This window comes from Mirounga leonina, unplaced genomic scaffold, assembly GCF_011800145.1.
Source record: "Mirounga leonina isolate KUSES-001 unplaced genomic scaffold, KU_Mleo_1.0 Mir_91, whole genome shotgun sequence".
Classification (NCBI taxonomy): domain Eukaryota; kingdom Metazoa; phylum Chordata; class Mammalia; order Carnivora; family Phocidae; genus Mirounga; species Mirounga leonina.
Genome location: NW_023270839.1, coordinates 6816945 through 6840384, shown reverse-complemented (window position 1 = coordinate 6840384; position 23440 = coordinate 6816945). Strand labels below are relative to the sequence as shown.

The following is a 23440-nucleotide window of genomic DNA, read 5'->3' as shown; positions in this document are numbered from 1 at the left end:
GTAGATGCCCCCATTTTATGATCTTTGTGCCCCAATATGAACTTGTAAACAGTGACAACATATGTACAGTGATTGAAACAGTTTGTATTTTGTAGAAACTCATTTAGCCAAGCACAGTGGAATAGGTACTAGAAACACTAGAATTCAAGAGAGCAGAGTTCCCAACCAGGCTGTCATTAGGGAGCTTTGTGGTCTGGGAAAAACTGTCACATGGGCCTCTCTGTTTTCTCATCTGTAAAAGCAAGTCCTGTAAAGCTTACAAGGACTAGATTTTGAAATCTCTGTCAGCCTTGACTGTGGTTGTAAATTTGGGGTAATTGCATATTCATTTGACAAATGTTTAGTGTGCTAGTTTCCAGGAACTAGTTGAAAAAGAAAAAAAAAAAAAAGATCTTAATCTTAAGAGCTAGTAGACTGAAGGAACAAAATAAAATAGGGTCAGCTCAGCTGCAGTAAGAGCTGTGTTAAAGGGGCAGAAGCATGCCCTGGGGTCAAGGCTGGGAAGGGCATTCTAGGCCAAACCCGGGGTTGTACAAAGGCAGGAGGCTTGGGGACCAAGAATTGTTTGGGCCAAATGGCTTTTGTATGTGGAGAGGTATGCCTTGCATCCCACAAAGCTGAGGTCTCTTCCAGCTGGGAGAACATTCACAATTGGAAAACAACCATTCACAACTGGAAAACTTAGCCCACAGCCTAAGTTGTTCAAGTTTAGGAAATGACTGAGCATGTTTCCTGTGAGATCTGACTTCTTCCTCATCCATCTGCGGCCCCCAGGCCACCTCACACCGTCTCCACCTGCCCCCACCTGCCCAGCTGACGACAGGCCCAAGGCGGGGCACCGAGGCAGACCGACCTTTGGTACTTGGTGGATTTCAGGGGAAAGGGCAAGGTCTAACCTCAGGCAGGCGCCCAGAAACGGGCAGGGCAGTTGCCCCCGCCATGACCCGACCTTCTCTAGTGGTCGAAATGCCCTTGTTGCCAAGCTTGCTGCGGGGCGAGGCTGGGACTGGCTCCTCCCTCATTGGTCGGCAGAGAAGTGCCACCGAGGAACCCTTGTTACCAGAGGCGAGAACGAGAGCCCATTGGTCAGGACACCTCACAATGGCCCCCGCAGCACGCGGGCTTCTTCTGATTGGTTCGCTGCCTGCCTCGGGAGACCCCTGCTGCCTCTACCCGACGCGGGCTAGTTGGCGCCCTGGAACGGAGCGCTCCCCAGCCCATCCCTGTTCCCCATTGGCTGTCGTGGGGGCCGCCGCCATCTAATGACGAGGGAGGCACCCAGCCCCGGAGCGCGCGCCCCCTGCGGCCGGGTCTAGTGCCGCGGGGACTGCAGGTGCCCAAGCCGCGCGCAAGGCCCGGGAGCCCGGTACCTACCCCTGCGGAGGACCCGCCCGACCCCCGCGCGCTCTCCCCTCGGGACCTGGCCTGGGGCCCAGCCGGGGCCGGCCCTCGGGGAGCTCTGCCCCTCCAACCTGGAACCCGACCCGGAAGGCCCCAGTAAGTTCAAAGCAGCCACGCGGCGTGGGAACCCACTCCGGGCGGCGGAGAGGGCGACCCACTGCTTGCTGTGTGTGCAGTCCGCGCCTCCGGTTACTTCTCGCCCTAATTGTTTACCCACACCTGAGTGTTTATCCGTTCCTTTACCCGGCGTTCTGGGGCCGCGCCCAGCCCCGGGGCCGCCTCTCCGAGCCCTTCGCCCCGACGGGGACGAGGGTGAAAGCCCGGCGGGACAATGTTCTACTATCCCAACGTGCTTCAGCGCCACACCGGCTGCTTCGCCACCATCTGGTAAGGGCCGGGCCGTGCGCGCCGGGAGGGGCCCCCAGGGGCCCCAGCCTGACGCTCCCCACCCCCTCCAGGCTGGCAGCGACCCGCGGCAGCCGGTTGGTGAAGCGGGAGTACCTGAAGGTGAACGTGGTGAAGACCTGGTAAGGCCGGGAAGGGGCGGAGCGGCCGGACCTGAGCGGGCAGGGGGCGGGGCGGGGGGGGGGCGGGGGCCGCTGGGTGGCGTGGGCCAGGCTGTGGGGCTGTGCCTTGGCGCAGTGGTGATCAGGGCGCGTTGTCCCCCCAGTGAGGAGATCCTCGATTACGTGCTGGTCCGAGTTCAGCCCCCGATGCCCGGCCTGCCCCGGCCCCGCTTCTCCCTCTATCTGTCAGCCCAGCTGCAGATCGGTGTGATCCGGGTCTACTCTCAACAATGCCAGTACCTCGTAGGTAAGGCGGGGAAGGCTCGGAGATGGGGCAGAGCCGCGTGGCCCGCGGCGAGGGGAGGCATGCTCAGGACCTTGCCCGCCCTGCCCGCCCTGCCCGCAGAGGACATCCAGCACATCCTGGAGCGCCTGCACCGCGCCCAGCTGCAGATCCGCATTGATATGGTGGAGACTGAAGTGTGAGTGCCCACCCTGGGCCTGGGCCACTCAGCCTTTGGTGGGCATCCTCCCTGCTTGGCGTCAGCCCTCTGCCTCAGTGCTTGACAGCCCACATTCTGTCTCAGACCCAGCCTGCTGCTCCCTAACCGCCTGGCCATGATGGAGACCCTGGAAGATGCTCCAGACCCCTTTTTTGGGATGATGTCTGTGGATCCCGTACTTCCCAGCCCCCTCAATATCCCTCAGGTAGGGCTCATTCCCCACAGAAGCCTCTGGCTGATGAGCTGAGAGCGCAGGAGGGGAGCGCTGTGTCTGTGCGGGTCTGACACTGGGGCTAGGGAAGGCGGCCAGCCACAGCTCTCCCCTGCAGGAGTCCGTGCTGGGGGACTGTCATGGTGGACCCCTCCAGACAGAGCCATTCCACTTCTCTGTTCAAGGCCAACCTCGAGGCAGCTCTTGTCCCAACTTCTCTCCACACAGTTCCCACTGCCAAGGCCCTAAGCCAGGCCCTTGTCATCCCTTAGCCTTAGGTTTCCCTGCGCATGTCCTCCTTTATCCACGTCCTGACACGTCCACAGCTTTAGACAGTGCTGCTTCTTCTTTCAAAGACACCCCCGGTCCCCCACTGCACACAGCCCTCCATGCCCGTGATGGCTACCCTCGTTCTGTACTAGTTAAGTCCTACATACCCTTAGCAGACCTGGCTCAAATGTTACCCCTTTCTGAGAGGCTTTATCCTGGGCCAGAAGCAAATGTTGCTTTGGAACTGACCACGTTGCTAGGGCCTTGTTTCACCCTTTGTGTTGCCTCTTGCTGGGGTCCTGGTCTTCCTGTTAGACCATAGGCTCCCTAAGATCAAGAATCTTTTCTGTCCCCCCCAACACTTGACATAAGGGTGCAGTGCTTCCTGCACAGAAAAATGGACAAGGTCTAGATAACGGGGGCAGGGATGGGAGGAAAGGAGAGCAGATGGCAAGTGAGTTCACCGCACGCTGGTGTCACAAGGCCGCAGCGTGAAGGACTATTTTCGTCTGTTGTCTGAATAAGGTTGTGGAAGCGGGAAAACAGGGGCGGAGGATGAACCCTTCCTTTTGTCCCCAACCCCCAAAGATTCGACAGCTCCTAGAGGCTGCAAGCCCAGAGAGAGTTCTTGAGGAGGCCCCTCCTGAAGTCCCCATGGAGCCTAGGAAGCCTGGTGAGCAGACAGCCTCTTTCCTGGAAGAGGCCTAGGAAGGCCCAAGAACTGAAGGAATGACCATCTTTGAGCTTCTCTTAAGAGCCAGGCCCTGTGAGGGGCACTCTATTTGTGTCACCTCCTCCCTGCCTCACAAGAGTCCTCTGAGATCAGAATTCTTATCCCCATTCTCCAGAGGAGGAAAGTGAGGCCCCTAGTGGTTAAGCAACCTAGCCAGGTCAGTTTGCCCGTGACTGGCCAGGACCTGACCAGAAGCAGGTTGACTTGATTCCAGAGTCCGTGCTTTCGCCTCACCACGTGGGTGTGGGAAGCTGGAAAGCAGCAGAGGGGCTGATGTGACTCTCCTGCCCCTCCAGAGAGGATCCCGGTCACGGTGCTGCCTCCAGAGGCCATCACCCTCAAGGAGGCGGAGCCCATCCGCATGCTGCCAATCGAGGTGAGCTGTGCCCTCGCAGGAGAGCCTGAGGCCCGAGTCCTGCCTCTGGTGGCCCAGCCCAACTCATGTGCCCACCCCCCTCGTCTGCCCCCAGAGTCCTGCCTTCTCGTCTCATTGCAGCGCTCCCTGCACCTGGCGCCTGAGCGCCCTGTGGGCCTCCTAGAGCCCCTTGCCTTTTTCAGAACTGGAATTGCGTCCCCTCTCCTTACTCCTCCTCTCTTGCCAGGGTGAACTGGAGCTCCCAGAGGTCAGCCGCCGAGAGCTGGAGCTGCTGATTGCTGAGGAAGAAGAAGCTATCCTGTTAGAGGAACGGCCAGGCAGGCCTCTGCCGGCACTGGAGGGTCAGCGCGCTGGCACGGGCAGGCTGGGCCTGGGCAGTGCCCCCGTCTCCTCTCTCCTGCGCTCTGAGCCCCGATCTTCTCTCTGCAGAGTTCAAGGAGGAGCCTCGGGCTCTGGAGGAGGAGAGAGGTGTACCCCCACTCTCACCACCAGCTCTCGCACCGTAAGGGCAGGACCCCCTGGGCCAGGTAGGCAGCCAGTGCTGCGAGGGGTGGCCTCATTGCTCTTGCCCGTTTTCCCCTCAGGGTGGAACTGCCTGCAGAGCCACTTCTGGTCCCGGCCCCTGAGGAGGTGAAGCCAGTAGGCTGGGAGCCCGAGGCCCTGGTTACTGGTGAGTACCCATCGTGCCTGGGCCCTTCCTGGGGGTCCTTGCACAGCTATTGCAGTCAAGGGCCCCGTATTCCAACTTGCTGCAGGGAGGCCTTCTAGCTTCTTGCGTGGGTGGCTGCCAGGGCGAAGGGGGGGTGGCAGAGCCGGGACCTAGAGTGTTGTTGCAGAGGTGACCCCCCCGCCGGAGCTGCGCCTGCCAGCCCCACCCAGCCCAGAGGTGAGTCGTGTCCCTGCCAAGCTTTCTCCTCCCCTTTGCCCTCCTCTCCCAGAGCTGCTCATCCGTCTTCAGTTTCCCCCAGCCCTGGGTCACTGCTAGCCTTCCCCAGGCCTTGGCACAAGTTGGTAAAAGGTGGCCTTGCCCACCCTCCATTTTATCCAGCCTGCACTCCCCGGATGGGCCCCCCCACCACCACGTGAGGTCAGAGCTGCACCTGGAGGCCCTGCCCAAGCTCTTTCCTGGGGTGCCTCTGGAGTGGGGATGCGGGGCCTGTTTTGCAGCCCACCAAGGTGACAGGAAAAGGAGTAATGGGTAGCCTTGCCCCCACGTCCCCTCCCCAATCAGAGGCTGCGGCCCCCAGTGCCCCCCTATCCCCGGGGTCCACCTGCTCGCCGCCGCCGCCGCCAGTTACTGTTCTGGGACAAGGAGACTCAGATCTCCCGGGAGAAATTCCAGGAACAACTGCAAACCAGAGCCCACTGCTGGGAGTGTGTGAGTGCAGCCCCAGGCTCTGCGGGCCACAGAGGGAGGCAGGGAGGGCCCGAGGCCACACATGCTGGGCCGTCTAAACTCTGGGGAGGCACCGGGAACGATCCCCAAAGTGCACGTGCTCCAGGTTTGCACAGAGACAACTCTCCACTTTCCTTTAGTGACCCCACATAGCACATGGCTGGGCACCCCCTGGCAGTGGGCGGGGCCAGGCAGGGGCGGGAGCCTGAGAGTTGGGACGTCCGAGGCCTTGGAACAAAGCATTGCAAAGAAGTAGAGAAGGGGCAGGGAGGAGTGCCTCCCTCCTAACTGGGCTTCTGCCCACCCCCCCCACCGCAGCCAAAGGTGCAGCCTCCCGAGAGGACCACCAGGAGCCCCACGGAGCTATTCCGAACCCCAACTCAACGTAAGGAGTGGTGGGAGTTGGCATGTGGGGGTCTTCTGAACCCATAGTCCTCCATCTTGGTGTTCCTCACACGTCCAACCCCACCCCTGCCGCCCCTCCCTCCCCAGCTGGCTGGCTCCCCCCAGAACTGCTGGCCCTGTGGACCCACTGTGCCCAGCCACCCCCAGAAGCACTCAGGCGAAGGCCACCCCTGGAGCCTGAGAGGGAGGTGGCAGCTGAGGAGGAAAGGATGGAAACTCTCAGCGATATCGAGGTAACTGCACCCCCTTCCTCCTCCCTCGGGGGCCGGCGCGCTTTGCCTGAGCTCCGGCAGGCTGCCTGCTGCCCACCTGGGCCTGTGCTGCCACATCCCGTCCCTGAGCGTGGGCCGGGGCAGCCCGGGACCGCGTCACCCCGCCCCGGGTGCTTCTGTGGCGCTCAGGGCCTTAGTTCTCACTCTCCCTTCCCCAGGTCCTGAGAGAGGCCCGGGAGCCCAGCGGGCCCCTCGTGCTGTCTTTAGGTAGGCCCCTGGAGAAGGGAGAGGGCCCCCACCGCCCCAGGGCCCGGCTACCCTAACTGCTGCCCGTGTTTACTAGAAGAAGCAGTTCACATAAGGAAGCCCAGACCCCTTCAGTTCTCCTCCCGGGGTCCCTCTTAAAAGTCACTGCACAGCGGCGGCATCTAGTTTGACCGGTCGGGGTGGGGTGGGGTGGGGGGGTGGGACCCAAGGTCCCGACCGCTCCGATCTAAGCGGGCGCACTCGGGCCCTTCGCCTCCCCCCAACAGAGCTCTCTCTTGAGGCGGCCGAGGAAGAGAAGTCCCGCATCAGCCTCCTCCCCCCAGAAGAACGGTGGTAAGCCGCCAGCCCGGGTGCACTCGGGCCATGGCCCCCGTTGGTGTCACAGCCACCCCTTCCCTGCTCGCCCTGACTCCCGCGTCCTCCTAGGGCCTGGGCTGAGGCTGAGCAGCCGGAGCTCCCTGTGCTGCCTGTGGTGCCCGAGGTCCCGGAGCTGCCCCCGGGGCTGCCCCCGGAGCCCGAGCTGCTGTCGCCGGAGGCCGTGTACAGGTGCCGGGGGAAGGCCACCGCGGCGGGGTGGGCGCAGGCTGGGGCTCCGGCTGACCGCGCGTGACCCCCACAGGGCAGTGGCCCAGGAACTGCAGGCCAACAGGGAGGCCGACTTCGGCAGCCTGGTGTCCCCCGTCAGCCCTCGCTGGATGGCTGCCCGGGTCTTCTACCTGCTCCTGGGTGAGTGTGGGCACGGGTGGGGGGCGAGGCCCCAGGCCGGAGGCCACCACAGGGCCTCCCCCCGACTGGCCCCGTCCTCTTCTCTTGACCAGTGCTTGCAGCGCAACAGATCCTCCGCCTGGAACAAGAGAAGCCGTACGGGCGCATCCTGATCCTGCAGGGGCCCCGATTCCACCGCGGTTAGCCCTCACAGAGCTGCCCGGGAGCTGGCTCCATTAAACCCCGTCTTGCCTGCCTCGATTCCGAACATGTATCTCTATGCTTCCGGCTCTCAGGGCCACCGTTCAAGCAGAGACTGAACCGCCTTTATTAGGGTAGAATGTCAAGACTCCATTTGTACTGTCCCACAGCGTAACAGATCCAGCCCCAGAGACACCCCCGTAAGGCAGCAAGCGGGACTGAGACTCCCAAGTGGGTACGAGGCCCAGAATCTTTGGTAAGGTGCAAGCTGAAACTGGGGTGAGAGGCGCTCTTGGGGCCTGGGCAGGCTCTGCTCTCTCTGGTCTGGCTGCAGCCGCCAGTCTAGATGAGGCCCAGGGTGGCCTGGAGTTCCTGAGCTTTGTCACCAGGCAGTGAGCCCAGGGCCGAGTGGAAGCTGTCGGTGTGCTGTCTGGCCAGGAACATCAGGAGCTGCAGCAGTGTGGCCTTGGTGTCTGGGTGGAGAGCAGAGAGGGAGAGATCGGGGAGGACTGACCCCCATAATCCCTAGCTAGCTGCCCCCCACCTGCCCCTGGCCCTGCCCACGACCGCCACCCTCACCTGGTGGGATTTTGTTCTCGGCCAGAATGAGGCTGCAGATGCGCAGGAGCTCAGGAGCCACGTCTACAACCTGCGGGGGGAGAAACGGCTGACTCAGGGCTGCCAGCACCCCGGGGCCCCAGGATTAAGGATAGGCAGGGTCTCCCACCGGGGACATTTTACGCGTGATACTGTTTCACATCCAAGACCGCTGGGAGACCCAAGAAAGACCCATGAAACATGGTGGGAATCATGTTTTTTTGAAGGAGACAGAACTTAAAACCAAAAGAAGCCCAGACACTCGGGAGGTCCACCGACACAACGGTCTGTAAAGGTGCGGGACAGAGGCGGACGACACGGGAGCGTGGGTACCCGGGTCCAAACCTAGCCAGTTGGCGCAGACAAGTCTCATTCAGAAAGCAGAGCTGCTCTGAGTGGAAGAGAAGGCGGGGGGGGGGGGGCGTGGAACACAGTGTGAAGAAGCCCGGCTGTAGGAAGTCAGCCTAGGGAAGCTCTGGCTTCTGGCCCACACCAGAGGGTGCACGTGGCCAGGGAGAACGGGGCTCCCTAGGGGAAAAAACGCTTCATGGTGAGAGGGGCCCGCCCTCTGCCGTGACAGGCCCGGCCGCCGACCCTCGCAGACCAATGACACACGAGTGTCCGCGGGCAGTTTAGCTGTGACTCTGCGTCAGTTATGAGGGGGGCCAAGCTTGCCTCTGAGCGGAGCGTCAAGCTCCCCTCCGAGTTACCTGGTCAGGGCTGCTCTGGTACAGGAAGCTGAAGAGGTGCCCTATGGTGACCCACTCCTCCAAGTCCTCCTTCAGCGGCAGGGCGTGCAGGAGGGCGGCCAGCACCTGGACGCAGAGACGCCTCAGGCTCCTTGTTCTGTCCCCTTGCCCGCCCCCCCCCTCCGGCAGGCAGCTTCTAGACCCTGCCCCCTGCCTCACCTGGGGCTCCGGTTTCCTTGAGGGACTGGCCATCAGCAGGCGGGCCAGCGCCCCACAGATGTTGTCACGGACACGACTGTGGCGCTCCCGTGCCAGGAGGGGCAACAGAAGCCCCAGCAGCTTGGGGAAGTATCTGGTTCCACAGTCAAGGAACAGGCCCACGGACAGCCACCTCCCATCCTCGAGCCCCAGGGATACTCTGCCCCCGCCCCCGGCCCCCAGGCCCCCGCTGCGGATACTCCTGAGCAGGGCGGCCCCCGTGCTCGGCCAGCACGCCCAGCCCAAAGACGGCATTGCTCCGCACCTCGGGGTCGGCCTCCCGGGCGGCGCTCACCAGCACGGGGAGCAGGCGAGACACGAACTGCGCTGAGGCACCACGCAGGCCCTGGATGGACTCTGCCACCGTCCCCACGGCAAAGGACTTCTCGGCCACTGTGCAGCCCTGTTTCTGGTGGGGGGAGGACCGCGGGTCCAGCTGGGGCTGGGAACGCGGCGGCGGGGGCGCGCACAGGGCGCATGGGCAGGATGGGGCTCGAGGCCAGGGCGCGGGGCACTCACCGTCTTGCACAGCAGCAGTGGCAAGAAGCTGGCAAAGAAGGGGGCAAAGGCGTCTCCCCCCGCCGCGGCGGCCAGGGCAGGGATGGCGTCCCCGGCGTGCTCTAGCAACATGGCGTCATATTCGGCCTGCGGGGCCGGGTCAGGGGCTAGAGCACCGCGGCTAGCCCTGCCACTGCCACGGGGGGTCCCCAGGGCTCGTCCTGGGCTGACCGGGCTGCCCCTTCCAGGCTGGGCTCGTGTGAGGCCCAGCTTTTTCTCCCGGCGCACCTACTCTCCGCTCGGGATCCCGGCCCCTGGGACCCCCACCCGCAGAAAGCCTTTCCTGAACTCCCACTGCCTTCGTGGGAGCAGGGATGCACCATTCTGAGCCATCACCAACCTTCTAGCAGCCCTGGCGCCCCCCAGCCAAGCCCAGGTACACTGCCTACCCCCACCCTGCGGACAACCCCCCCGGCAGCCTGGCCGCACAGCACGTCCGCGGCTCTCACCTGCTCCTCCTCCTCCTCCTCATCGTCGCCATCAGCGTCCTGACAGGCTGTCTGCAGGAGGGGAGTTCAGCTCAGCCTGGGCTTTCCCGCCCCTTCTCTCCGCGCCGGCCCCTCGCCCCGCAGCCCGCCTGCCCGCTTACCTGCCGCTGCAACACGGCCTTGAGCATGCCGCAGAGCTCGGCGAGACGCCCGGGGGGCTGCAGCGCGAGGGGCCCGCAGCCACGCAGCACCCCCGTCAGCGCCTCGAGCACGGCCATCACCACCTGGCGCTCCCGCTCCCCGCTCACCGCCTGCATGTAGGACGGCACCACCCGGGCCAGGGCGGCCTGCAGAGCTGGGGGCATTGTTGGCTGAGGCCCCGGTCAGGCCCTGGCCCCCACCCCCCACCCCTGCCCCAGCACCGTCCCCGGCTTCTGGAGGCCCCGGCCTCCCCTGCTCACCCGCGGTGCTGGATTCCGAGGGGCAGCTCTGACAGGCCTTGTGCAGTGCACAGCAAAACCGCCCCAGGGCCTCGTGGGCCGCCTTCCGCACGTTCGGGTGAGGGCACTGCGGGACGAGGACGGGCGGGATGGGCCTGTCGTGTTCCCGGCCAGCACAGGGCCCCGCACAGCCCACCCGCTCCGTCCACCTGGCCCTCTCACCTCCAGCAGCTTGAATACTTCTTCGAAGACGCTCTCCATGTACGGGAGGAAAGCCACACTGTGGACAGACACACAGCCGTGGGGAAGGAGCTCCCAGGCGGGGTTCCCAGGGCCGGGAAAGGGCCGAGGCTCACCTGCTGTTCACAGAGATCTCCCCCAGAGCAGCACAGGCATCTTCCTTCTCGTCGAAGAAGGCGTTCTCCACGCTGTACCTACAGTAATGGGGGGAGGCACCAGCGGGGGTGGGTCCGGCACGGGGCCCTCGCCCAAAGCCGGGGTTCCTCGGACCAGAACAGCACCCCTCCGCACCCTGAGATCTCGGAGTCGTCCTCCTCTTCCTCATCCTTGTCCATGACCTCCTCCTCTTCCTCCCCTTCACTCTCGTCGTCAAACAGAAGGAAGGAGATGGTTCCATCGTACTGAGGCTGGCCAGACGAGACACAGCAGGGACCCTGGCTCAGCCGCGCCCAGGTCTCGATGCTGCCCCAGGGCTGCCCTTCCCCAACCGACCCAGCCCACCCACTCTCTGCTCACCACAATGCCCTCAGTGGAGCGCAGGGACAGCAGCATGAGAGTGGTGATTTGTGGCAGGTGGGGCGCCAGGCCCTCACCCATGAGCCCCGATAAGGCTGCGAACAGGCTGTACCTGGGGGAGGCAGGTGGAAGCCGTACAGTCCCGGCCGCTGGAGCCAGACAGAACAGGGGAGCCCGGGGCAACCCACGGTCTGGAACCAGAGGACCGGGTTCCAGGCTCAGGGCTGGGGGTCCAGTGGGCGGGCAGGAGGCGCGGGGCGGGGTGGGAGCTCACTCACGTGCAGCGCCGCAAGTCAGGGTCGTCTACCTGGTCACACAGGCCCAGCCCCAGCTGGCAGCACTCCTCAGCCAGGGGCCTCATGGGCTCCCCCACTGCTCGAGCCAGCACCCCCAGCGTCTCTGTGGGGGCAAGCGCTGGGTTAATGCTAGGATGCGACGAGGAGCCAGAGGGGCGCAAGGCCAAACCGTGGGGGACCGAAGACGGCAGCTGGGGGGCAATTCAGCAATCCCACTTTGCCGAGAAGATAGCTGTGCTGCCCTGGGGGAGAGCTCCATGAACACCTCGGCCCTTCCCCGGCCCTGGGAACCCTGCCTGAGCCCCTGACGCACCCAGGCTCTGGATCTGCACAGGCTGGAGGTCCTCGCGGCCTGGCAGCAGGAATCCCCGCAGGTGCTCCATGATGGTGGGGAAGTAGGGCAGCAGGGAGGCCTGGGCAGCTGTGGCTGGGAGACGGAAGGACAGGGACTCAGAGCTGGAGTGGGGACCACCGGGACCACCTGCCCCAGGCTACCTGGGGAAACCTGGGACCCTGCCTCCTTCTCCTCACCAATGGCCCCCAGGGCGCTCACGGCCAGCTCCTTGGCCCGGGGGCTGCTGGGATTCCGCAGAGGCTGCAGCATACACTCCATCAGCTCCGGAAGGTAGGGCTGCACCTTGGGCCCTGTGGGAAAGGGCAAGCCTCTAACACCCAGTCCAGGTGCTCCCACATTCTGGGGGGGCCCTGCCTGCCTCCAGGCTGACCTCTAACATCCAGCCCAGGGCTCCCTGGGGGCCTGCCACACTCCTCTCCACTGCAGACAGCGGTTCAGGGGGTTGCATGTCCCACCCCTTTCATCCAAAGTGACAGCTCTGTCCCCTCCGTCGCACGCCCAAGGGCCATCACCTACCTAGGTTCTCCACGAAATTCTCCAGAGCATAGCAGGCCTTGGCGAGGTGGTTTGTGTGCCCGGGAGGCACTGACTTCAGGTAGGTGAGAAGTAGCGGCATCACCTCCCCTGAATAGTTGCTGATGTGGGGCTGGGGGAGGGGGAGAGGGGGCCCGAGTCAGCCCTCGGCGGTGGCAGGGACTGCTGAAGACATGAAGCTGAGGGGAAGCTGGCCCCGGTGATGGGTGGGGACTCTGCAACGGGGGCCGCCCACGCTCAGCCCCACTGACCTGGAGATTCTCCGAGAACTGGCCCAGGGCAAAGAGTGCCGCATTGCGAACGACTTGTGCCGGGTCCTCCAGGCCCTTGCACACAATCTGCAGCAGCGGGGGCAGCAGCCTGCAGGGGAGGGCGGGCAGAAGCAGAGGATGCCGTCTGAGAGGTGGGGCCAGAAAGCCCTAGGCTGAGCCCTTCTCCTCTTTCCCTCCCGGGGAAACCAAGGAAATGTCACCAGACAGTAGGCACCACCCCCTGCTCTCTATAGCTGAGGTGGCCATTTCAATTATCTTCCAAACTGGGGCACTTGAGAGTGAGGGCAAACACTTCTGCTAATTAAGCTCCAACAGCAAGCAGAGACCCGGACCATCATGGGCCATGTAGTAGTCTTCCCCACGGCCCACCCTCACTCTAGCACAAAGACACCTCTGTCTGATGTGGTCACCAGCTCCGTCGGACAGCACGGCCAGCACCAGGAGCCCAGCCTTGCGCTGGTACGGTCTCTCACTCCGCAAGGCCTCTTCCAGCATAGGCATCTAGGGGAACGGATGGTACTCTCCTGAAACCCTGGTCCAAGTCTGCCCATTCCTGTGGCAACCGGCCCTCCACACCTGCCATGGCCCAAACATCCTCAGTGGCGGGAGACTAGGCACACCGGAGGAGAGGGGCACCAGGAGGACAGAGCCACACTTACCAGCAGGGTACAGAGCTTCTCGGGGGGCAAATGTAGTGCCAGCATGTCCACGACCTGAAAAACGACAGGAAGACTTTGCTGGACTCCATCTCTGCCCCACAGTGACCAAGCCCCTGCCCCCACCCATTGCACATCCCACCTGTACAGCAAAGTGCTTGGGAGTCTCTCCCACCAGCCCAATCTCCGGCTCTTCCTCTTCTGAATCCTGGTCCTCGGGATCCAGCTGGCCCAGGGCAGGCTCGGCAGCCATAATGGGGAAAAGGGTGTGTAGTAAGGGTGGTAGGAGACGATTCTTCAGTAAAGCCTTGAGAGGGAAGGTGGAACCGTGTCCCTGAGAATCTATTCCCGAGATGGACTCACATTAAAAATTCCAGCCTTGGGCACCTGGGTGTCTCAGTAGGTTAGGCATCCGACTCTTGATTTCCACTTAGGTGATGATCTCAGGGTCGTGGGATCGAGCCCCGCATCGGGCTCCATACTCAGCGGGGAACCTGCTCGAGATTCTCTCTCCCTCTCCCTCTGTCCCTCCCCCTGCTCGTGTGTGCACAGCTCTCTCTCTAAAATAAATAAATAAGTCTTTAAAAAAAAATTCCAGCCTCCTAGGCCACAGAGGGTTTAGCAGGAGATTCCCAAACTCCCAGCCAGGAACTAGGGTGAGGCCAGATCAAGTTTTGAATACTTAAAGATACCCCTGAGATGAACAGAATGTCCCAAGAGTGAGGCGAAGGATGGAAATGGGTGTGCAGTAATGTGCATCAGAGAGTACTCACCTTGCTCTTGACTTTGACCAAGAAAGTGAGGCAGCAAAGAACCCGTACACGTATCGCATCACCCAGAGCCACATTTCTAGCCACCTGCCCAGAGACTAACCTGAATCAGAAACAGGCAAGGAAACTCCCAGCAAAACCAACAGCAGAGGCCGTGCCCATCCCCGGCTCACCTCTAGGCAGAATGTGAGAACCTCAGAGAGGTGGGAGGTGATGATGGGCACCTCTGACTCCAGCAATTCATCCAGGGCCTCCACAGCCTCACAGGCCTTTGCCTGTCGGACAAACAAGTCATAGGGTTACCGTGCTCTTCTTCAGTGAACCAGGCCGTGGGCTCCTACGCCCTCCTCACAACAGAGCTCTTGCCCGAATGTTGTCCTCACCTCATCTATAGGGATCAGAGTCTGCACGGCCACAATGAGCTTGGGCACCAACATCCGTGCGAGAGGCTGGAGGGGAAAAAGCATAATGCATGCTCACTCATCTCAGGCCCTAGAAGCTGGCAGCTTCCTCAAAGCCTGGACATAGGAGGAGCCCGGGTACAGCCACCCACAGTATCTCCTCTCAAGTGCTCGGGACGACAAATGGGAGAGAGTCTGAGGTAGTTCTGCATCGTGCAGGGGTGAGGACACGGAAGGCCCAAGGACAGGGAGCCAGGGCAGGTGAGGACCCATGTCTTACCACGTCATCAGTGCTCAGGTAAGGGGCCATGGTGGTCAGAGTGCGCAGGGAGTAGAAGAGGAGCCCCGGAGACCCCACCTCGCCAAGGGTCTCATTCAGAAGCCGAAGAAGCTCCCGGTAGTGGGGTTGGAAGGCCTCAGGCTGGGAGGTCACCACCACACTTAGCAGCAAAAGCCCCATCTGTCCAGGTGTAGGGGATGGGAAAGAAGAGCTTATATGGTCTCTCCAGCCTCTCGGTTGCTCCCCTTCCTCCCTCCCTCCCACCCACCCACCTTGTGCTAGTACCTCTCTCTCTGCGATGTGGAGGCTGTGGGTACTGTGCTGAAGAAGCTGCATGAGCTGAGGCCAGGCCTCCAGGCCTTCCTTTCGAAAAATGGTGGCTGAGAGCTGGGCCAGGCTAAGCCTCACAGAGTGCCTGCGAACAGGAGAGATTGCCCCCCACTCCCAATCACCCTCCAACACCCTCCCCAGCACATGCTGGGCCTGCCTCCATGGGGTGGCCAGGACAGAAACCTCCGAGTGTGGGCAGAGGGTCTGCCAAATTGGGACACATAAAACGGTGGCTCACAGGGAGCAGCAAGCTGGGTGTGTAATCTGATGAGCCTGGCCTCACGCAGACTGAATTTCGGTTCCACTTTTCTGATTCGGGTTTGGCAGACCACCATAGCCCATTCTCATGAAATTTAGCCTTCAACACAGTCTTAGAATTCTTGCTCCCCCTTGGTCTAGAACTGACATCATTCTCCCTCCCCGGCCCTGTCCGGAGCTGAAAAGCAAGGCAGAAACCCAGAGGGTCTCAGTCACAATCCCAAGAGGAAGCAGGGAGGCACTTACTCGGTCTCTCTCTGAAGGGCGGTGAGGACCAGGGACTTGAGGCTGGAACACAGGTGGCAGGTGTGGGTACTTGGCCCGCCCCGGAGCCGCCTCCGCCGGGCCCCGCCCCGTCCCTGGCCCCGCCCACCTCTCCCGATGTTCAGCCGCCAGCCGTCGCCAGCGGGTGCTCAGTCGTCTGCGGGTCAGCACGGCCGCGAACTGGCGGATCTGGGACGAGGAAGCACGCATATGAGGGTCCCGGCAGGAAGGTGCTGGGCGGGGCGCAGGGGACAAGCTGGGGCTAGACCGGTGGCGTACTATGGGACGCTCCGCGGGAAGGGGCAGGCGCCTCACCTGAGGGTCGGCCGCCGAGGCGAGCAGGTTGCAGAGGGCGGGCAGGGCGGCCGGGTCCCGAAGAGCGGTCTGGAGCTGCTCGGTGGCCTGGGAGGAGTCCCGGGGTCAGAGTCAGGCCTTTCCCACTACCTCCCGCTCGCCCCGGCCGGGTCCCCCCTGTCCCGTACCCGGCGGATGCGCTCGGTGTCTGGCAGCAGCAGCTCCCGCAGGATCTGCTCCAGCCCGGCGGGCTCCATGGCAGCAGCCGAGCCGCCGCTACTGGGTCGGGAGGGGGGAAGGGCTGCACGTGGAGGCCCTGAAACCCGCTTCCGGCGGAAAGGGCGGTGCTCCGCGCCCCCCTCCGTCGCCAGGGTGATTCAACTCGCTTCCCACACGGAGCTGCGGCTTCGCCACTTCCGTCGGCCTGCGCGCCCGCCGAGCCGCGGAAACAGGGCCCCGGCAAGACAGGTTCCCCCGGCCGAGAGTTCCCAAGCTCCGAGGAGAACTCGCGTTCCGTGCGTTCCGCCGCCGACCCGGCTTTCTAAGGGACAGTGCCCTTAACGGCAGGGCTCGAGTTCCTATATTCAGACCAAACCCTCCAACTACAGGATCCTTTTTTCTTAATAAATTTTATTTTGATAATTGTAAAAAGGAAAATCAGGACCCAAACTAAAGGCAACTTACAAAGTTCAAATATATACTCTTTATAGAATAGAGCTTTGTAATTTCCAGGCCCTCCGGGGGAAGGGAGGCCCCAAGGGCAAAGGGGAAAGCAGCAAGGCCATCACACAATTCAATCAGAAGAGACGTTGGTGAGAGAGCTCAATGGGCCTCTGGACGTGAAGAATGGGAGAGAAGAGCAATGGTTTTGCCACCCAAAACTCAGTCCATCTTGAGGTTAACATAGATGTAACGGATGAACTTTAGGGAAGAAAAAAAAGAGATGGTACCTAGCATGAGGAAGAAGACGTAACCTGTGAGTAAGGAGTAGCCAAAAAATTCTACTGTCTGTACGGCCCCTGACATGTTGGAGCGCCGGGCATAGTAGAAAACGGAGTAGAGGAAGATGAAGAGCCCAGTGGAGCCAACACTCAGCACAGACCGCCACCACCAGCGGTAATCCTCCCCAGACAGCTGGAAGTAGGTGAGCGCAATGGAGATGCACGCTCCCACGCTCAGCAGGATGGCGAAGACAAAGAAGAGGATGCCGTACAGAGTGTACTGTTCCCGACCCCAGACTGTGGCAAAGATGTAGTAGAGCTCCACGGAGATGGCACTGTGAAGAGAAGAGACGGTACACGGCATCAAAGGGCTGTGCACCGCCAGCCCAGTGACCAGCTCCACACCCAGCCACCACCCCCCTGGTGGTACCGGTCCGCTCCGCTCCCTGCCTGGGAGTTCCCGGCTCCGCAGGGACTCCTCTACCCGCGACTAGCGGTGCTCATTTCAAAAGCATCTGCCCTCATTGGTTGGGAGCAAGGATCTTGTCTGTTTTCTTTTCTGCTGTCTTATCTGCCTGGCACTGGAGGTACTCAACAAACTGAATACTCAATCACATGGGCTTCAAGCCCCACGTGGTGCCTGTGGACGCTGAAGTCAGAAACCAGAAAGATGGTGAAAGAAACAAGGTCTCTGGAGAGCTTTTTAAGTGGGACACCCTCATCTGTGAACTACCTCACGCGGAGTCCTGCTTGGAGAAAGGAGGACCCATTTAATGATCTCTTAATGGTAAAGCTGAACCAGGGATTATCACTCTTACTGGGCTAGGGTACTGGGAAAGGAAAAGTCAGGAACCTGAGAGTGATGGCCTTGGCATAAAGGGAGGATACCTGAAAGGCAGGAAGCCTCCAACAGTCATGTGGATGAGCGTAGACTTGTACCAGGGCTGGGGTGGGATTTCCCGGGCGATGTTCTTGGTGCGACAAGGTGCGTCAAAGGGGCTAGCATTGTTCTTCCCGAAGATGCCTCCAATGACAGTGAGGGGGAAACCCACCAGCAGCCAAACCGTCAGAAGCAGCAAGATGGTGGTGGCTGGCAGAGCCTGTGTCGAACCATTAGCCCAATGCACCGAGTTCACCACACTCCACGTCAGGAAGAAAGGCACTGCAGGGATGCGCCCCCAGAAGGAGGGTCAGCAGGAGGAGCTACATCCCAGGGCCACCCACTCAGACTAGACCTAACAGGGAGAGGGGCGAAGCATCCTGCTCGCAGGTGGACCTCGCCCTTCCACATCCCGTGGTTTCCTGTTCCTTATCTTACCAACATCCCCTCCCCTGTCATTATCGTTAAAGAGCAAGGCCACTGTTACATAATGCTCTAGAGTAACACAATCCACCTGCCTCCAAGGCCCTATCCTGCTGTGGCATCTGTGATTCCTAGCATGAGACGTCCCTTTGGATTAAGGCCCTGTTTTCAGAAAACTCTGGTTCAAACATAAATGTGATGAAATATAAATCAGACAGGATTGGGAACAAAAAAGGCTTAGAATGCAAACTACTACGGCCTTTGAAATGACAAACCAGCTTGTAAGGCTAGAGTCCCGTAGCCACCTCCAAATAAAAAAAAAAATTTTTTTTAAAGGGAGAGTACCAAAACATAAGTTTCAGAAAGAGTGTTATTTCACTCTTCATGTAATGGTCACAAATACGGGCTCTCGAGTCAGACTGCCTGGGTCTGAAACCTGCTCTACTCCCTCTTAGGAGTGTAATGTCGGGCAAATTACTTAAGCAGCCTGAAGTTCAACTTCCTCATCTATAAAATGGGGACAATATTACCTACCACATAGGGTTGCTGTGGGATTTAATGAGATGAAGTGTGTCGAGTGCTTACCATGCTGCCTAGAACATTTTAAGGACTTACTTAATTTTTGACTATGCAAAAGAAATGCATTCTGGTCTTCTGAATGGTTTTGTTTCTTTTGCCTATTTTTATTCCCTTAAAGCCTTACTCTAGCTCTATCCCAGGTTCCACAACGTATTCTAAGTTCCTCAAATCGGCCCACCAGGCCAGCCCACCAGGGAAAGGACAGTCCTCACCAGAGAAGAGGCTGGTGGTGAGAATGATGTTCCACACCCAACGCTCGCCTCCAATCTGCCGGTAGAAGTGGCTGGACACGTAGCCAGAGATGCAGCAGGTCAGGGCATACAACAAGATGGCGGCCGAGTTAATGGCCCCGTGACGGTGCACATTGAACATGCCCAGCAGCGCCATGACAATAATGCCTGCAGGGTGGTAGTGGAAAGCCTGTGTCAGGTCTCAACCTATCCCTTTTCTGGCAATTTCAGAGGAATCAGCCCCCTTCCACCCAGACCCAAGGTCTCCAGGAAAACAATATCCCCTAATTCTGTTGTCCAGCAAACCCACAACTGAATATACACATCCTTTCTTTTTCTTTTTTTTCAAGTAGGCTCCATGCCCAGCATGGAGCCCAACGCTGGGCTTGAACTCACGACTCTGAGATCAAGACCTGAGCTGAGATCAAGAGTCGGACGCTTAACCGACTAAGCCACCCAGGTGCCCCTATACACATCCTTTTTAAGGCCACCCCACCCCTTAGGTCTGCCCCTCACCTGGACAGAAGAGAGGATCAGCAGATCTTTCCAGAACAAACCACCTGCTTAGTTCTACCCCTTGAGAGAAATCCCTGATTAATTTTTATCACCTCACCAGTGCCAAGGGCCAGGAACTGGGCACCCACACCAAGCACAGCACAGAGCAGACCACGGTACGGAGGGAAGCGGAAGACATCTGTATGGATAATCTTCCAGCCATTGTCACCTTGGTCAAAGTCATCACCAGAACCTGCAGATGTAGTCTCCTCATCCAAGTTGTATCGAGCCAGGTCGTTTCGAAGCACACGCATGAGAATGACAGCCACAAAACCCACCAGTAAAAACACAAGCACCATGGAATTGATGATGGACAACCAATGGATCTCCAGTGTTCTGGGAAAGAAACCACCATCATCGCCACGGCGCCTGTCACTCCGACGCTCCACTGAAGTCTCGGACCAGCGCACACTGTAGGTGTGGGTGAGGCCTAAGAACTCATCGGCTCGTAACCCATCTAAGCTGTGGGGCTTGACATCCCGCACCGAGACATTGGCAAATATAATTCGATCTCCATGGAATTCTAGGTGGAAATCCAAATGGGTCCAGAGCCCTATCTTGTGGCTGTGAGGCAGGAAGCCACTTTCCTCCATGTAGCCCACAAAGCCGCGGATTGGCAAGTCGTCCACTACAAATTCAAAGTAGTACAGTTCCTCAATGGCCTGGCGCAGGTGCTCCACCTACAAAGAGCAAGTCAGGAGTCAGACAAGGCCTCCCCAGGCAGAGGGTTAGAGCAAGGTGTCACAGCCTGGACACTACTCACATTCTGGGCTGGATAGTTCTTTATTGTGGGCAGCTGTCCTGTGCACTGTAATATGCACCATCCCTGGCTTCTTCCCACTAGGTGTCAGTAGCACCCCCCATAGTGACAATCAAAATGATCTCCAGACATAGCCAAATGTCCCTTGAGAGACAAAACCGAACTGCCCCCTGTTGAGAACCACTGGGTTAGATCCTAGTATGCTGGGATTCTCCAAAAAGAGCAGTATGACTTGAAGGGGATTAAGGTGTAGAAAAAGGAGAAAGGCAAGGTGTAAGAAGGTCTAGGGTAGACTAAAGAAGAGCGCCCTAAGGTAGGATTTGCTAAAGAAAAAAGCATCACAGGAAAGATAAGAGTGGAAAGGAGCTAGTTAAGAAAGCCAAGAGGTAGGTATGGAGGGAAACCATGCAGGAGTGACAGCTGGGCCCTTATTACCAACAGAGCGGCTTGGAGTCAGGAGCCCTGGGCTCTAGTATCACCTCTGCAATTCAATATCCATGTAGTCTTGGAAAAGTCGCTTTTGAGCAAGTAGGTTTCTTCCTCAACTGAATGCAAATAGTACCACCTGTCCTGCCTACCAGTGGGGTTGGCGTTAGAATCAAGTCAAATCATTTCCACAGAGGTGCTATAAAACCGTGAATTAGAAGGCACTGTTATTAGTCCCCGGGAGGGAGGGCTAAGTGCTCGCCAATGTGCAGAGGCTGACCTGTGCAGAACTGAGCTGCATGTGGCACAGAATTCTCTTCTCCACATTCTCCCGAAAGCGGATCTCGTACAAAGACTCTGCCATTCGGTCCCCATCCAGCACTTCACCCAGGCTAAGGCTTTTGTGACGGATCTTCTCCGGGCAGCAGACCGGAAGCTGATAGTAGTGGTAAGTCTCCTGAGGGTTGTGGTAGGGTCCCACTTTGTTGACATACAGAATGACGGGGTCACCGGCCTTGTAGTGTGTCACACCTTCCACCCCTGGCTCACGGCCTGTGCCCAGCAGCAGTATCAGGAATGGCAACCACTGGCAGCTCCAACTCGGCGGGTGCCCTAGGACTGTCATCCTTAAGGCAGTGGAACCTGTTTGGGGGAATCCTGCAGTTTTGAAAACCAGGGATCAACTCCTGACGCCCCAGCTCAGGTCCTTCGAAACGAAGCCCCATAGCTCCAATTTCTCCCCTTGGCCTCTCGAACCCTCCCTCGGGAGGCCGCCCCCCGACCCCCCCACAATACTGTCTCTATCCGCCTCTGCTCTCTCGTCCTCTGGATCTGGGGTCCCCGTCCCGCAGCCCGCCTGCCCGGGACCTCCCCGCGCGCCCCAGCCCGTTTCCATGGCAACGCCACGCGGCCTCGCACCTCGGGCACCTTCCCGCGGCACCCGCGGGGTCCTCACCGCTCGGGTAGGGCTGGCCGAGGCGGCGCCCGCGGCCTCTGCGGCCCCGTAGCTGCCCCTGGGCTCCTGCCCGGGTCTCCCCCAGAGCGGCGCGCTAGCGGCGGCCCGGAGAGGACCTGACGCCCGACCTCCACGGGGTTGGCCGCCGCGGTGCCTGATCGCAGCGGCTGCGGCCGCACCACGCGGGACGCCGCACTCGGCTTAGTGAGGTGCTCCCCGACGCGCTTTCTCCAGCCGGGAGGCCGGCCCAGCTCCGGAGAGCCCGCAAGGCTCGGCTGGCCCGCCCCCTCCCCCCGGCGGGGGCCCTCCCGGCGATCTGCGGAGCCGCCCAGGACACGTCAGTCTTACCACTTCCGCCTCACCCGCCGGGACCTCAGCCCGGCGGAAAACTCCGCTCCTGGAGCCGAGCGGGGACCACGCCCCCGCCGCGGCGGCCGGGGCGCCGCTCCTCTGCCGGTTTCTCTGGCCGGGGCTACGGCTGAGGCCTGGCTGCGAGGCCGCGGACGTCCCTTCAGGGTGAGAGGCGCCGGCCGCCGCCCCCGGGAAGACCTGGGGCACGGGCGGAAGCCGGGGAGCCGTGCCCGCCGCACGCGTCCAGTGACTGTCCAGGAGACGGAGCCCGGTTGGTGGCTGGGCCCACACCTAGTGGACGCCCCGGAGCATTTGCCGGCTGAACCAATGGGACTCGCCACCGACTGCAGAGGGCGAGCTCTGGGAGGCGGTCCATGGCCCCCAACCCGGGCGGGGGTGAGTGAGGCTTTGGGCGTCTCTGTGCTAGGACAGCGCGAGCACAGTCCATGCAGGTCGGGATCTCACCTCACTGCTTCTCTTAACCCGTCACGAATGGTCTCCCGCCGAAAAATAAACACGTGAATAAAAATATCTTCCGGAGGCTGCTTTGGAGGCCTCCCTGGCCATATAATGACCGTCCCATGTTCGAACGTAGCAAGCCTGAGCCAGGTCTGGTGCGGAGGCACGCAGAGAGACAGGGTGTCTGCCCTTTTATTCCGTGAGTTGGGCAGCCTGACAGGCTATCGTTACTTGCAGGTAAAGAATCTTGACATACGTTCGACTCTTTCGATGTTTTTGTTCGTATTTGTCTGTACGTGTTCGGGCTTTTCTTAATTTTGTATTGCAGATTTTTCTGGAAAAGTTTGCCCTTATTTGTCTCCGCTACTTTAAGGGAATCTGCCATTAGGGGAATTTTAAAGATCAGACCCAGGGGCAGTGACTACCGTTTGGCCACCTGGGGGCAACATGTAAGGATGCAGACTTAAGGGCGCCTGGGTGGCTCAGTTGGTTAAGCGACTACCTTCGGCTCAGGTCATGATCCTGGAGTCCGGGGATCGAGTCCCGCATCAGGGTCCCTGCTCAGCAGACAGTCTGCTTCTCCCTCTGACCCTCCCCCCTCTCACGCTCTCTCTATCTCATTCTCTCTCTCAAATAAATAAATAAAATCTTAAAAAAAAAAAAAAAAAAAAGGATGCAAACTTAAGGTTCTCTTTCCGGAAAGTAGTACAGGGGAAAATCTTAAGTGGCTTCTGGCCTGAAAAGTCCTCCATTTACCCTCTTCTGCACTCTCTGACCCAGCCCTCCTCCCTACAGGAGGAGGAGGTGAGGTTCTAGGAAGTAGGAGATTGAGTTTTTTAGATAAATCAGTGAATTTTGTAATTAGAAAAGTAACTTAGAGAAGCCAGAAACCTGGGACTCTTTCTCACTTACTCCCCCGTCCCAACCCCCAGCCTCCTCAGATCAATGTCGTCAAGCCCCCCTGCTGCTTATTTCCTCAATATCTTCCAAATACTTGCCCTCCCTGGCTGCCTAGCTTCGGGTCTCATCCTCTTGCACCTAAATTACCATGACAACCACCTTGCTAGTCTCCTAGCAAGGTCACCTCCCCTCTTGGATCCATTTTCCACTCTGCTGCTGATTCATACATATACACACTATATATACTATTTCCTGCAACAGTGGTTCTCAGATCTTGGTGTGCATCAGATTCAGCTAGAAGCTTATTAAAAACATGGAGATCTGGGTCCATGAAATCAGGATCTTAGAGGAGGAGGTGA

General features: G+C 59.9%; 3 protein-coding genes across 7 annotated transcripts; 1 reads left to right on the top strand and 2 right to left on the bottom strand.

Annotated features, from left to right (window-relative positions):
• Positions 1-1010: 1010 nt before the first annotated feature.
• On the top strand, positions 1011-7245 carry REC8 (REC8 meiotic recombination protein). The gene is made up of 19 exons (XM_034994363.1): positions 1011-1788; positions 1860-1928; positions 2072-2214; positions 2314-2389; positions 2495-2615; positions 3480-3564; positions 3921-4000; positions 4227-4341; positions 4430-4502; positions 4585-4670; positions 4837-4886; positions 5232-5378; positions 5715-5781; positions 5889-6034; positions 6232-6280; positions 6547-6613; positions 6707-6826; positions 6900-7006; positions 7099-7245. The coding sequence occupies exons 1-19, from the start codon at positions 1733-1735 to the stop codon at positions 7188-7190; spliced, it is 1749 nt and encodes a 582-aa protein (XP_034850254.1). The 5' UTR covers positions 1011-1732; the 3' UTR covers positions 7191-7245.
• A 44-nt stretch (positions 7246-7289) lies between these two features.
• Positions 7290-15918, bottom strand: IPO4 (importin 4). 2 transcript variants are annotated; one of them, XM_034994358.1, is made up of 30 exons: positions 15811-15918; positions 15644-15730; positions 15438-15517; positions 15311-15352; positions 14762-14891; positions 14477-14656; positions 14179-14244; positions 13969-14070; positions 13799-13882; positions 13168-13332; positions 13029-13082; positions 12761-12870; positions 12349-12457; positions 12080-12209; positions 11740-11853; positions 11522-11635; positions 11191-11311; positions 10913-11024; positions 10688-10803; positions 10513-10590; positions 10379-10436; positions 10178-10283; positions 9878-10071; positions 9738-9788; positions 9250-9375; positions 8931-9139; positions 8692-8824; positions 8494-8598; positions 7766-7835; positions 7290-7659 (listed from the first exon to the last, which is right to left on the bottom strand). In XM_034994358.1, the coding sequence occupies exons 1-30, from the start codon at positions 15877-15879 to the stop codon at positions 7529-7531; spliced, it is 3246 nt and encodes a 1081-aa protein (XP_034850249.1). In that variant the 5' UTR covers positions 15880-15918; the 3' UTR covers positions 7290-7528. The 2 variants fall into 2 exon arrangements, with proteins under 2 accessions (XP_034850249.1, XP_034850248.1); XM_034994357.1 differs by having other exon boundaries at positions 8931-9133; positions 15811-15908.
• A 316-nt stretch (positions 15919-16234) lies between these two features.
• On the bottom strand, positions 16235-21805 carry TM9SF1 (transmembrane 9 superfamily member 1). 4 transcript variants are annotated; one of them, XM_034994362.1, is made up of 6 exons: positions 21720-21805; positions 20697-21058; positions 19289-19910; positions 18658-18843; positions 17452-17725; positions 16235-16898 (listed from the first exon to the last, which is right to left on the bottom strand). In XM_034994362.1, the coding sequence occupies exons 2-6, from the start codon at positions 21039-21041 to the stop codon at positions 16505-16507; spliced, it is 1821 nt and encodes a 606-aa protein (XP_034850253.1). In that variant the 5' UTR covers positions 21042-21058; positions 21720-21805; the 3' UTR covers positions 16235-16504. The 4 variants fall into 4 exon arrangements, with proteins under 4 accessions (XP_034850253.1, XP_034850251.1, XP_034850250.1 ...); XM_034994360.1 differs by lacking the exon at positions 21720-21805 and adding an exon at positions 21335-21629 and having other exon boundaries at positions 20697-21073; XM_034994359.1 differs by lacking the exon at positions 21720-21805 and adding an exon at positions 21335-21629.
• Positions 21806-23440: the final 1635 nt, after the last annotated feature.

Excerpts from the sequence above, each read along its gene's own strand:
- TM9SF1 (XM_034994362.1), bottom strand. The coding sequence starts at position 21,041 with ATGACAGTCCTAGGGCACCCGCCGAGTTGGAGCTGCCAGTGGTTGCCA. Across the intron at positions 18,844-19,288 it reads GTTCCTGGCCCTTGGCACTG|GCATTATTGTCATGGCGCTG; the intron begins GTGAGGTGATAA and ends ACCACCCTGCAG. Across the intron at positions 16,899-17,451 it reads GGAGGCTTCCTGCCTTTCAG|TGCCATCTCCGTGGAGCTCT; the intron begins GTATCCTCCCTT and ends TTCTCTTCACAG.
- IPO4 (XM_034994358.1), bottom strand. The coding sequence starts at position 15,879 with ATGGAGCCCGCCGGGCTGGAGCAGATCCTGCGGGAGCTGCTGCTGCCA. Across the intron at positions 10,591-10,687 it reads GACGACTCCGAGATCTCAGG|GTACAGCGTGGAGAACGCCT; the intron begins GTGCGGAGGGGT and ends CCATTACTGTAG. Across the intron at positions 10,437-10,512 it reads GAGATCTCTGTGAACAGCAG|TGTGGCTTTCCTCCCGTACA; the intron begins GTGAGCCTCGGC and ends GTCTGTCCACAG.
- REC8 (XM_034994363.1), top strand. The coding sequence starts at position 1,733 with ATGTTCTACTATCCCAACGTGCTTCAGCGCCACACCGGCTGCTTCGCC. Across the intron at positions 4,503-4,584 it reads TCACCACCAGCTCTCGCACC|GGTGGAACTGCCTGCAGAGC; the intron begins GTAAGGGCAGGA and ends TTTTCCCCTCAG. Across the intron at positions 4,887-5,231 it reads CAGCCCCACCCAGCCCAGAG|AGGCTGCGGCCCCCAGTGCC; the intron begins GTGAGTCGTGTC and ends CTCCCCAATCAG.